We start from the raw sequence: 12,694 nt of genomic DNA, 5'->3' as shown, positions 1-12,694 counted from the left end.
TCACTCTGCGGTGCAGTAACTAACACCTGTTTCTCCAGTGCCCTGTGTCTATTATAGTAAGGTTTCAACATATTCACATCACATACCTGAGTATTTTTCCTATCCAGCATCTTTATCAGATAGTTTACCTGATTCAACTTTTTCTCAATTTGATAGGGACCATTAAATCTGGCTTTGAAGTGATCTCCGACTACTACTAACAATACTATTACATCATTCCCATAGGAAAATGTCCGAATTTTAGAAGTTTTTTTCTGCCACCTTCTTCATTCTATGCTGCTTTGCCCCCCTCAGGTGCTGTTGAGATCCATAATTCATGTGTGAGATTTTGGACAGGATTTTGGTCCTGTCAATTTCTCTTTAATTAATTTCAAAAGTTTTCTCACTTCATTTCCAAATATTAACTGAGTAGATTCATTTGGGGCATCTCCAAATGCAAACAATACAAATGAGATACCTTTCCTTTTCCCTTTCTTCTCACTCTCTTTGCTCAGCTGAGAACCTTCTCTCTTTTTTTCCCCTCTCTTTCTCTCTCTCTCTCCCTCCCCCCCTCCCCCCCTCCCCTTTTCTTAGAACATAGAAAAATACAGCACAGTACAGGCCCTTTGGTCCTCGATGTTGCGCCGATCCAAGCCCACCTAACCTACACTAGCCCACTATCCTCCACGTGCCTATCCAATGCCCGTTTAAATACCCATAAAGAGGGAGAGTCCACCGCTGCTACTGGCAGGGCATTCCATGAACTCACGACTCGCTGAGTAAAGAATCTATCCCTAACATCTGTCCTATACCTACCACTCCTTAATTTAAAGCTATGCCCCCTTATAATAGCTGATTCCATATGTGGAAAAAGGTTCTCATGGTCAACCCTATCTAACCCCCTAATCATCTTGTATACCTCTATCAAGTCACCCCTAAACCTTCTTTTCTCCAATGAAAACAGTCCCAAGTGCCTCAGCCTTTCCTCATACGATCTTCCTACCATACCAGGCAACATCCTGGTAAACCTCTTCTGCACCCGTTCCAGTGCCTCCACATCCTTCCTATAGTATGGTGACCAAAACTGCACACAATACTCCAGATGCGGCCGCACCAGAGTCTTATACAACTGCAACATGACCTCAGGACTCCGGAACTCAATTCCTCTACCAATAAAAGCCAGTACGCCATATGCCTTCTTCACCGCACTATTTACCTGGGTGGCAACTTTCAGAGATTTGAGTACATGGACACCAAGATCCCTCTGCTCATCCACAGTACCAAGTATCCGACCATTAGCCCAGTACCCCATCTTTTTGTTACTCATACAAAAGTGAATCACCTCACACTTACCCACATCGAACTCCATTTGCCACCTTTCTGCCCAGCTCTGCAGCTTATCTTTATCCCGCTGTAACCTGACACCTCCTTCCTCACTGTCAACAACTCCACCGACTTTCGTGTCATCCGCAAACTTGCTCACCCAACCTTCTAGCCCCTCCTCCAGGTCATTTATAAAAATGACAAACAGCAATGGTCCCAAAACAGATCCTTGCAGAGCACCGCTAGTAACTGCACTCCAAGATGAACCTTTACCATCAATTAGTACCCTCTGTCTTCTTCCAGCCAGCCAATTCCTAATCCAAACCTCCAACTCACCCTCAATGCCATACCTCCGTATTTTTTGCAGTAGCCTACCATGGGGAACCTTATCAAACGCCTTACTAAAATCCATATACACCACATCTACCGCTTTACCCTCGTCCACCTCCTTAGTCACCTTCTCAAAGAATTTGATAAGGTTTGTGAGGCACGATCTGCCCTTCACAAAACCATGCTGACTATCCTTGATCACATTATTCCTATCCAGATGTTCATAAATCCTATCCCTTACAATTCTCTCTAAGACTTTGCCCACAACAGAAGTGAGGCTCACCGGCTTATAGTTACTAGGGTTATCCCTACTCCCCTTCTTGAGCAAGGGAACCATATTTGCTATCCTCCAGTCTTCTGGCACTATTCCTGTAGACAACGAGAACATAAAAATCAAGGCTAATGGCTCTGCAATCTCCTCCCTTGCTTCCCAGAGAATCCTAGGATAAATGCCATCAGGCCCAGGGGACTTATCTATTTTCACCCTTTCCAGAATTTCCAACACCTCTTCCCTACATACCTCAAAGCCGTCCATTCTAATGAATTGTGACTCAGTATTCACGTCAGCAACAATGTCCTGTTCCTGAGTGAATACTGACGAAAAGTATTCATTCAGTGTCTCCCCAATCTCTTCAGTCTCCACACGCAACTTCTCACTACTATCCTTGACTGGACCTATTCCTACCCTAGTCATTCTTTTATTCCTGACATACCTATAGAAAGCCTTTGGGTTTCCCTAATCCTACCAATTAAGGACTTTTCATGTCCCCTCCTTGCTGCTCTTAGCTCTCTCTTCAGATCCTTCCTGGCTACCTTATAACTCTCAATCGCCCCAATTGAACCTTCACGCCTCATCTTTACAAAGGCCGCCCTCTTCCCTTTAACAAGGGATTCCAATTCCTTATTAAACCACGGCTCCCTCACACGACTCTTTCCTCCCTGCCTGACAGGTATATACTTATCAAGGACACTCAATAGTGTCTCTCTCTTTCTCTCTCCTTTTCTCTTTCGCTCTCTTGCTTATTTAATTTAACCAACCAGAAGTAAACAAATTTTCTTACCTATGTTTGTAAAGATCTAGGACACTAATCGGCAAGTGTTTAAATCTGCTGGGATATTTCATACCCTAAATCTATTCAAATCTGTTCAAATCTCAGACCGGATCTGTCTAAACCTGTCCAAATCTCGGACCCAAGCCCCCAAACTGTTATGACATGGCGGTGAACCCTTATGCTAACTAAACCAAACACCCAGAAAAGTTTACCTCATCTTGTAATCTGTTGAAATATGAGTGACAGAGAACTCCCAAATTCCATTTGTTAAAGAAAATATTATCAATTTATTTCTTAACTCTAAAAGTAAGATTAAACAACAACTATTCATAACTCTAAGGCCTAATTTCACATAACTACTTGTTATCTGCCTCCAACGCTATAACAATATATTGCTCCAATAAAAACCTGTATTAAAATTATATCAACATAATTTCAAAATCACACAATGACTGTCATTATCAGTGTCTGTCTTCTTTCGGCTAAAGGTCTCCCTGAATGATCATCGTGTATGGAGTGAGCTGCCAGAGGAAGTGGTGGAGGCTAGTACAATTGCAACATTTAAGAGGCATCTGGATGGGTATATGAATAGGAAAGGTTTGGGAGAGATATGGGCCGGGTGCTGGCAGGTGGGACTTGATTGGGTTGGGATATCTGGTCGGCATGGATGGGTTGGGCCGAAGGGTTTGTTTCCGTGCTGTACATCTCTGTGACTCTACAGGAGTTTAGAGATTTAAAGAGAGATTATTAAGGTTGTCATCTCTGGATTACTTCCAGTGCCATGTGTCACTAAGTATGGGAATAGGAAGATGAATCACGTGGCTAAAAGGATGAATAGGAGGGAGGGCTTTAGACCTTTGGGTCTGTGGGATAGGTTCTGGAATAATGGCACCTGTACAAGCTGTACAGTTTGTAGCTGAACTGGAATGGGTCCAGTGTCCTCGCTGAGAGGTTTGCTCATGCTGCTGGGGAGGTTTTAAACTAATTGAGCAGGAGTGTGGGGGAAAGAGCAGACATAAAGTCAGGAGCAAAGCCCAATCAGATATAGAAGGAATGCTAGAACAGGCGGAGAAAACATGCGTATGACTAGGCGCATGTGTGAAAGTAAAATGTTATCTATTTTAATGCAAGGAGTAAGGTAAGGCAGATGGACTGTGTTGATCAGCACATGGGAATATGATATTGCTGAGTCATTGAGATATAGTTGACGGAAGGACAGGATACGCAGTTCAGGGTGTTGACATTTCTAGTAGATAGCAGGAAACACGAGAACATACGAAATAGGAGCAGGAGTAGGCCATCTGACCCCTTGAGCCTGCTCCACCATTCGGTAAGATTGTGGCAATCTTTTTGTGGACTCATCTCCTCTTATCCACCCACTCATCCTTAATTCCTTTATTATTCAAAAATTATCTGTCTTTGCCTTAGGAACAGTCAACAAATTAGCCTCAACTGAGCGGGGAATTCCACAGATTCACAGCTCTTTGGATGAAGAAGTTCCTCCTCAACTCAGTTCTAAATCTGCTACCCTTTAATTTGAGGCTATGCCCCCTAATTCTAGGGGTAGTTGGGACGCTGTATTATTGACAAAGGAAATTGCAGTAATGAGGGAGATTGTGCGAGAAGAGTCTTCCAATATAGCCATTTGGGTAGAGCTTAGAAATTAAAAAGAAGGTGATTACTTCACTGGGAATGTATGACCGGTCTCCCAACAGTCAGAGGGAGATAGAGGAGCAAGTATGTAGACAAATCACAAAGATGTGTGTGAAAAAAGGTTGATATTGTAGGGGACTTCAATTTTGTTAACATTAATTGAGATTGCCATAGTTTGAATGGGTTAGATTGGATAGAATCTTTAAAGTGCATCCAAGGCAGCTTTTATGCCAGTATGTAGATAGTCCTGCCAGACATGAGGCAGTACTATCCCTAATTCTAAAGAATGAATCTGGTCAAATGGTTCATGCGTCAGTAGGCAAGCGTTTTTGGGAATAGTGATCATAACGCTCAGGTGCAAAGTCCTTATAGAAAGCAATAAGAATCATGCAGAAGTTAAGTGTCACAGAATCCCTACAGTGTGGAAACACGCCATTTGGCCCAACAAGTCCACACAGACTCTCACCCATACCCTATCCCTGTAATCCTGCATTTCCCAAAGCGAATCCACCTAATCCATATATCCCTGGATACTATGGCAATTTAGCATAGCCAATCCACCTAATTTGCGCATCTTTGGACTGTGGAAGGAAACTGGCACACCCGGTGGAAACCATGCAGACACAGGGTGAATGTGCAAACTCCATACTTACAGTTGCCTAAGGCTGGAGTTGAACCTGGATCCCTGGCACTGTGAGGCAGAAGTGCTAACCTCTGAGCCACTTTGCTGTCCTAAAGTTAATTAGGAGCAGCTGTAATTGGGCCAGTCCACATTTGACATGCGAGAGTTTGTTTAAATGCCTACTGATCAGGGTTCAGTGGCCTGTTCCACTAAGGAGGAAAAACAAAGATGACAAGGTATAGGATTCTTGGATAGCGAGGAATATTTTGAATTTAATAATAAAGAAAAAGGAAGCGTATATAAGGTTTAAAAATCTCAGATTGGACAGGAGCCTTGATGAATATAAAGAAAGTAGGAAAGAATGCAAGCAGGTAAGGAAGGGCCATGGTGAGTCTGGTTAAAGAGAATCTCAAGGCATTTTAAAAATTAAAACAAGAGGGTGAAGGCGGGACTACTAAAGATAAAGACAAAGGATATGGGCAAGATCCTAAATGAGTACTTTGCATCGGGTATTCACCCAGGAGAAGGACATGGACAATAATGAAATTAGTGTAGGGCTTGCTAGTATGCTAGGGCATTTTGAGATCAAGAAAGAATTGATGTTATGTCTCTTGAAGAACATTAAGGTGGGTAAGTTCCCAGGACCTGATTATATCTGCCCCAACTTATTGAGAGAGGCAAGGGAGGAGATTGCTGGGGCCTTGACCAAGATCTTTGTTTCCTGTTTAGCCACTGGCCAGATCCCTGAAGACTGGCAAGTTGTTAACATTGTTTCTCTGTTCAAGAAGGGAACTGTATACCAGTGAGTCTCACATTGGTGATTGGGAAGCCATTGGAGAGAATTCTTAGGCATAGGATTCACGTGCATTTGGAAAAACGTGGTGGAATGAGGGACATGTGAAGCAGGTCATGTCTTACTTGATTGATTTATTTGCTGTTATGGGTGATCAATAAGAGTAGAGCAGTCAATGTTGTCTACAGGGAGTTTTGACAAGATCCCTCCTGGTAGGCTTATCAAGAAGATTAAGATGTCTGGGATCCATACTCATTTGGTCATTTGGATTTCAAATTGGCTTATCCATAAAAGACAGAGTCGTAGTGGACGGGTGTTTTTCTAGCTGGAGGTCTGTTTCGCAGGGATTTGTACTGGGACCTCTGCTGTTTGTGATGTATAAAAATGACTTGGATGAAAATGTAGGTGGGTGGGTTAGTAAGTTTGCAAATGGCACAAAGCTCAGGGGAGTTGTGGATAGTGTAAAAGCTTATCAAAGGATACAGAGGGACATAGATCAATTGCAGATGTGGGCAGACAAATGGCAGATGGAGATTAATTTTATAGAATAGAATCCCTATAGTGTGGAAACAGGCCATTTAGCCCAGCAAGTCCACACCAACTCTCTAAAGCGCATTTCACCCAGACTCACCCCCCTACTCCTATCCCTGCAGCACCCACCTAATAATCAACCTAACCTCCACATCCCCAGACAGTATGGACAATTTAGCATGACCAATCCACCTAAACTGCACATCTTTTGACTGTGGGAGGAAACCCATGCAGACACTGGGGGAATGTGCAAACTCCACACAGCCAGTTACCTGAGGCTGGAATTGAACAGTGAGGTAGCACTGTACAGCCTCAATCTGGGCATGTGAGAGGTGCTGCAGTTTGGGAGATCAAATGTTAAGGGAAGGTATATGGCTAATAGGAGGACCCTTAACAGCACTGTTGTACAGGGGGGTCTTGGGGTACTAGTCCATGCTTCCATGAAAGTGGCCAAGCAAGGCGATAGGGTGGTAAAAGAGGATATTTGGCATATTTGCCTTTTATTGGTTGGGGCAATGAGTACAAAAGTAAGGAAGCGATGTTGCAGGATTATAAAAGTTTGTGAGGGTGGCACTGCATTCAAATTCTGGTCACCGCAGTACAAAGAGGATGTGGAGGCTTTGGAGAGGGTGCAGAAGAGGTTTACCAGGATGCTGCCTGGATTACACATTGTAAGCTGTTAGGAAAGTCTGGACAAACTAGCGTTGTCATCTTTGGAGCGGCGCAGGTTGAGGGAGACCTGATAGAAGTTTATACAATTATGAGGTTGTTGACAATCAGAATTTTTTCCCGGAGTTGGAATGTCTAAGACTAGAATTCATGCATTTTAGGTGAGAGGGAGAAAGTTCAAAGGAGATGTGAGGAGCAGGAATTGGTAGGTGCCTGGAACACGCTGTCAGGGGTGATGGTAGAGGCAGATACGACAGGGGCTTTGAAGGGGTTTTTAGATAAACACATGAATATGTAAGAAGTCGGGGGAAATGGACCAAGGGCAGGCAGAAGGGATTAGTTATTAGCCATATACCTTCCCTTAACATTTGATCTCCCAAACTGCAGCACCTCTCACATCATGTTCGGCACAACATCGTGGGCCGAAGGGCCTGTTCCTGTGCTGCATTGTTCTCTGTCCTAAATTAGGAAGGCAAAGAGGGACTATGGAATATCTTTGACAGATAGGATCAAGGAAAACCCCCAGACCTTTAATAATTGTAATAAGAATAAAAAGATTACTAGGAAAAGAGTGGGATCTATTAGAGACCAAAGGGACAACCTGTGCATAGAGCCTGAGGACATGGGTAGGGTCTTAAATGAATGTGGTAAAAACAATGATTGCAGATGCTGAAAATCAAATACTGGATTAGTGGTGCTGGAAGAGCACAGCAGTTCAGGCAGCATCCAACGAGCAGCGTACTGACAAAGGCAAAAAACATTGTAGCTGGAGATTATAGTTGGGGTGGTGAGATTCTGTAATTTAAGATTAATAAGGAGGAGCTATTCGATGATTTTGCAGATATAAAGTTGTGTAAATTCCCAAGGCCTGAGAAATCCCAGGCTGATATGGGAGGAAAGGCGATTGCTGGGATCCTGGTGGAGGTACTTAAAACTTTGTTGGCCACAGATGAAGTGTCAGATGATTGGAGATTAGCTAAAGTTCCTTTGTTCAAGAAAGACAGCAGGGTATGGCAGGTAATTACAGACCAGTCAGTCTGACATCAGTGTTAGGGAAGTTAATAGAAAAATCTGAAGAATGCTTTGAAAAGTAAGGATTGATCTTGGATAGTCGGGATGGATTTGTTACAGGGAGATCCTGTCTGACAAAATACAATAAAGTTCAATATTAAATTGGAAAAGGATAAAATTCAGTCATAGATTAGGATCCCAGACTGGAAAAGGGCAGATTTTCAGGGTCTAAAAGTTTAACTGGAGTACATTAATTGAAGATGCATTTTAGTGGATAAAGCAATATATGAGAAATGGGTGAATTTTAATGTAGAGGTGAAAAGCATGAAAATAACTATAGAGTATCCAAAGCTAGAATACCCTGGGTGACTAAGAATATTGATGAGATAATGAAGAAAAAGGGGGTATGTAATGTATAGGAAAAAGTGAGGACTGCAGATGCTGGAGATCAGAGCTGAAAATGTGTTGCTGGAAAAGCGCAGCAGGTCAGGCAGCATCCAAGGAGCAGGAGAATTGACGTTTCGGGCATGAGCCCTTCTTCAGGAAGTAGGGTTGATTGAAGCGAAAATAAGTTCATGCTAGATAGTCAACATGGCTTTGTTAAGGGCAGGTCTTCGAGGAGAAAGTGAGGACTGCAGATGCTGGAGATCAGAGCTGAAAATGTGTTGCTGGAAAAGCGCAGCAGGTCAGGCAGCACCCGAGGAGCAGGAGAATCGACGTTTCGGGCATGAGCCTGATTCCTGAAGAAGGGCTCATGCCCGAAACGTCGATTCTTCTGCTCCTTGGTTGCTGCCTGACCTGCTGCGCTTTTCCAGCAACACATTTTCAGCTAAGGGTAGGTCTTGTCTTCCAAATGTAATTAATTCTTTGATGAGGTCACACAAGCAGTGGATGAAGGTAATGCTCTGAACGTTTTATGTTTGGACATTCAGAAGGCATTTGATAGAGTGTCACATAGCAGGTTGGTTAACAATTTAGAAATGTTTGGGATTGATGGGTCCTTGGCAGCATGTATCAGAAGTTGGCTAAAAGGTAGGGAAGAGAAGGTAGGTATAGATGAGCATTTCGCAGATTGGAGATGAGTTGAAAATGGTATTCTCCAGGGTTTGGTGTTGGGACCCTTCGTTTTCTGATTTCTATAAATGATTTGGAGATGGGTGTTGAGGACAAAATCTCTAATTTTGCAAATACTAAGTTAGGGAGAATCGTGAATTGAGGATGATATTAGGTTAAAAATCTCACAACGCCAGGTTATGGTCCAACAGGTTTAATTGGAAGCACTAGCTTTCGGAGCGCTGCTCCTTCATCAGGTGGTTGTGGAGTACACGATTGTAAGTCACAGAATTTATAGCCTGGTGTTGTGTGATTTTTAACTTTGTACATCCCAGTCCAACACCGGCATCTCCAGAAGATGGCATTGAGTGACTTCAAAGAGACATTGACAAGTTGAACAAATGGGCATGCTCCTGGCAGATGAATTTCAATGCAATGCAATATGAGATAATGCATTTTGGCAGAAGGAACAAGGAGAGACAATACAGAGCTTAATGGTACAATTTTGAGTAGAGTACAGAAGCAGACTGTCCTTGGTTTTAATGTGCATGATTCTCTGAAGGTGGCCAGCCAAGTTGAAACAATTGGTAAGAAGGCTTTACAGGATCCTTGGATTTATAAGTGGAGCCACAGAGCATAAAAAAAACAAGGTAGTGAGACTACACTTTTATGCAAATCATTGGTCATGCCACATTTGGAGTGGGTTGTCTTCAGTCCTGGGCACCGTTTTTTTTAAGGAAAGGTGTTAAAGCTGTGGAGAGAGTTCAAAGGAGATTTACTAGAATGGTACCAAGAATGAGGGATTTTAAATACAAGGGAAGGATGGGGGTTTCCAAGGATCCAGAACCTCAACCCAAGCTACAAATCTTCTCAAAACTCGCTAATACAAGGAAAGGTTAGAGAAATGGGGGCTTATTCTCTTCAGAGCAGAGAAAATTAAAGGATGAGGTGTTCAAAATTACTACAGTTTTGACAGGGTAAAGGATATTCTGTTTCCAGTAGTTGATGTGATCTCTAGTCACTGGTACAACTTCAAGGTTGTCAGCAAGCGAGTTTGGAATGGCCATGAGCAGAAACTTCTTATTCAGAGAGTTGTTAAGTTTTGTAGAGGGTCGTGGAGACAGATTCCATAGGAGGTTTCAAATACATATATTTGAAAGCGATGAAGTTAAAGTGCTATAGAGATAGGGCCGGAGAGTGGAACTAGCTGGGCAGCTATTTCGTGAGCTGGGTACAGGCATGTGTCAAATGGTCGCCTCTCGTACTGTAAAATTCTATGGTTCTACCTGAACGTTTTTGAAAAGATGACTAAATATGTTGATGAGGGTAGTGCAGCTGGTGTGCTTTACGTGGACTTCAGTAAGGCCTTTAACAAGGTCCACATGATCACACGAGATCAAAGGCAAGATGGCAAACCAGCTCAAAAATCGGCTTGCATGTTAGGAGACAATGAGTGATGGTGGGTTTTTCTTGTGATTGGAAGCCTGTGACAGTGGTGTACCAAAGGGATTGGTGTGGGAGGTCTCAGATATTGATCAGCTGGTAAATTGGGCAGAGCAATGGCAGATGAATTTAATCCTGAGAAGTGTGAGGTGATGGTGGTACAATGGCTCCATGGTTAACGCTGCTACCTCTCCACACCAGGGACCTTGGTTTTATTCCAGCCTTGGATGTGAAGTGTCTGTCTATGTGGAGATTGCATGTTCTTCTCATATCTGTGTAGGTTTCCTCCGGGTGTCCTGGTTTCCTCCCACAGTCCATAGATGTGCAGGTTAGTTTTGACAGGGTAAAAAAGGATATTCTGTTTCCAGTAGTTGATGTGATCATGCTGTGGTATCTAGGGATATGTAGGATAGGTAGAAATGGGTTATGGAGATAGAGTGGGGGCTGGGTCTGGTGGGATGCTCTTTGAAGGTTTGGTGCAGACTTGATGGGTCGAATGGCCTTTTGCCACAGGGATTCTTCAATTCTATGATGCATTTTTGGAGCTTCAACACATAATGCGTGGCAAGTCCCTAAGGAGTACTGAGGGACAAAGGGACCTATGTATACAAGTCCATAGATCCCTGAAGGTGTCAGCAAAGGTAGACAGGATGGTGAAGAAAGGGTATGGGATACTTGCCTTCTTTAGCCAGGGTATAGAATGTAGGAGCATGGAAAGTCTTGTTGCAATCTCATAAACCATTGGTTAGGCCACAGATGGAAGACTGTGCGCAGTTCTGGTCACTACAATATTGGAAGGACGTGATTGTGCTGTAGAGAATGCAGAGGAGATTCACCAGGGTGTTTCCTGAGATGGAAGGTCTGTTTTATAGAGACGCAGGATAGGTTGGGGTTTGTTTTCAGTGGATCAGAGGATGCTGAGGGGTGATCCAGTTTATGGACAATGTACAGATAAATGGGATTAGTGTAGTTTTAGACGGTTGTTCTTGAACGGCACAAATGCAAATGTCGAAGGGCCTTTTCTGTGTTGTTGGTTTCTATGACTGTAAGCTCTGCAAATGCTGGTTGATCAGTGTTCAGAGTGGTGTGTGTCTGCTCTCTTCCTCCTGCCTGATCAGCTCATAGGATGATGTGTGTATGTGCTGTGTTACTCCTATCTGGTAGTACCCAGAATGATATGGTTCTCCTCTCTTCCACAGAATCAGATGGCTTGCGATCCGTCTGTTGTTGACATGTTCCTCACAGGTATGGAGTTCCAATTGCCTGACCCTTCTCTTGTTGTGGAATTGGACTCTACTCTTCAGCTGCCAGTGAATGAAACCAGCTTATTTTGATAGTCCTTTGTATCTGACTTTTCCACCTTTCCTTAAGTGCACAGACTGACCAAATGGAGCTTAATATAGATAAGTGTGAGGTGTCGCATTTTGGAAAGTCAAAGCAAGGTAGGAGTTTCATGGTGAATGGTAGGGCCTTAAGGAGTGTAATGGACCAGAGGGACCTTGGAGTTCAGGTGCATGGTTTTTTGAAAGTGGAATCATAGGTAGACAGGACAATGAAGAAGGCTTTTGGCGCACTGGCCTTCAGTCAGGGCATTCAGTGTTAAGTTAGAAAGTAAAGTTGCAGTTGTATAGGATGTTGGTGAGGCTGTACATGTGTTTAGTTTTGGTCACCTTGCTATAGGAAGGATTCAACTGGAAAAGAGTGCAGAAAAAATTTACAAGGATGTTGCCAGGACTCAAGGGTCAGTTTTAGGGAGAGGCTGGACAAGGTAGGAACTTTTTCTTTAGAGCATAGGAGACTGAAGGGGGAATCTTATGGAAATGTATAAGATCATGAGAGACCTGGATAGAGTGAATGCACTCAGTCTTTTTCCCAGGGTTGGGGAATTGAGGACTAGAGGACATCAGTTTAAGGTTAGAGGGGAAAGAATAGAAGGGAACCTGAGGGGCAATGTTTTTACACGCTGCAGAAGTGGTTGAGGCGTGTACATTAACAACATTTCAAAGGCATTTGGACAAATACATGGATATGAAAGGTTTAGAAGGATATGGGCTAAGTTCAGAGAAACTGAGTTCGCGTGGATGGACTTTTTGGCCGAGGTGCACCTTTGGGCTGAAGGGGCTGTCTCCATGCTGTAGGACTCTATGATCAAGCTGTTAATTTATGATGTGATTTAATTCCACAGTTCTGTAGTCTCTTGTCAGCTTGGGCCTTTGCTGTATTCTGTGGACCACT

At 43.3% G+C, this 12,694-nt stretch overlaps 1 protein-coding gene across 1 annotated transcript in view; it reads left to right on the top strand.

Moving 5' to 3' along the window:
* fbxo3 (F-box protein 3) overlaps window positions 1-12,694 on the top strand; it is a 55,570-nt gene that overhangs the window by 19,319 nt on the left and 23,557 nt on the right. Inside the window, exon 6 of the mRNA XM_072591930.1 lies at window positions 11,659-11,704. Coding sequence (XP_072448031.1) covers window positions 11,659-11,704 — 46 coding nt within the window. The remainder of the gene's footprint in view (window positions 1-11,658; window positions 11,705-12,694) is intronic.

This window comes from Chiloscyllium punctatum, chromosome 22 (genome assembly GCF_047496795.1).
Source record: "Chiloscyllium punctatum isolate Juve2018m chromosome 22, sChiPun1.3, whole genome shotgun sequence".
Lineage (NCBI taxonomy): Eukaryota > Metazoa > Chordata > Chondrichthyes > Orectolobiformes > Hemiscylliidae > Chiloscyllium > Chiloscyllium punctatum.
The sequence above is the reverse complement of the archived record's forward strand: the minus strand, read 5'-3'. Positions and strand labels throughout refer to the sequence as shown.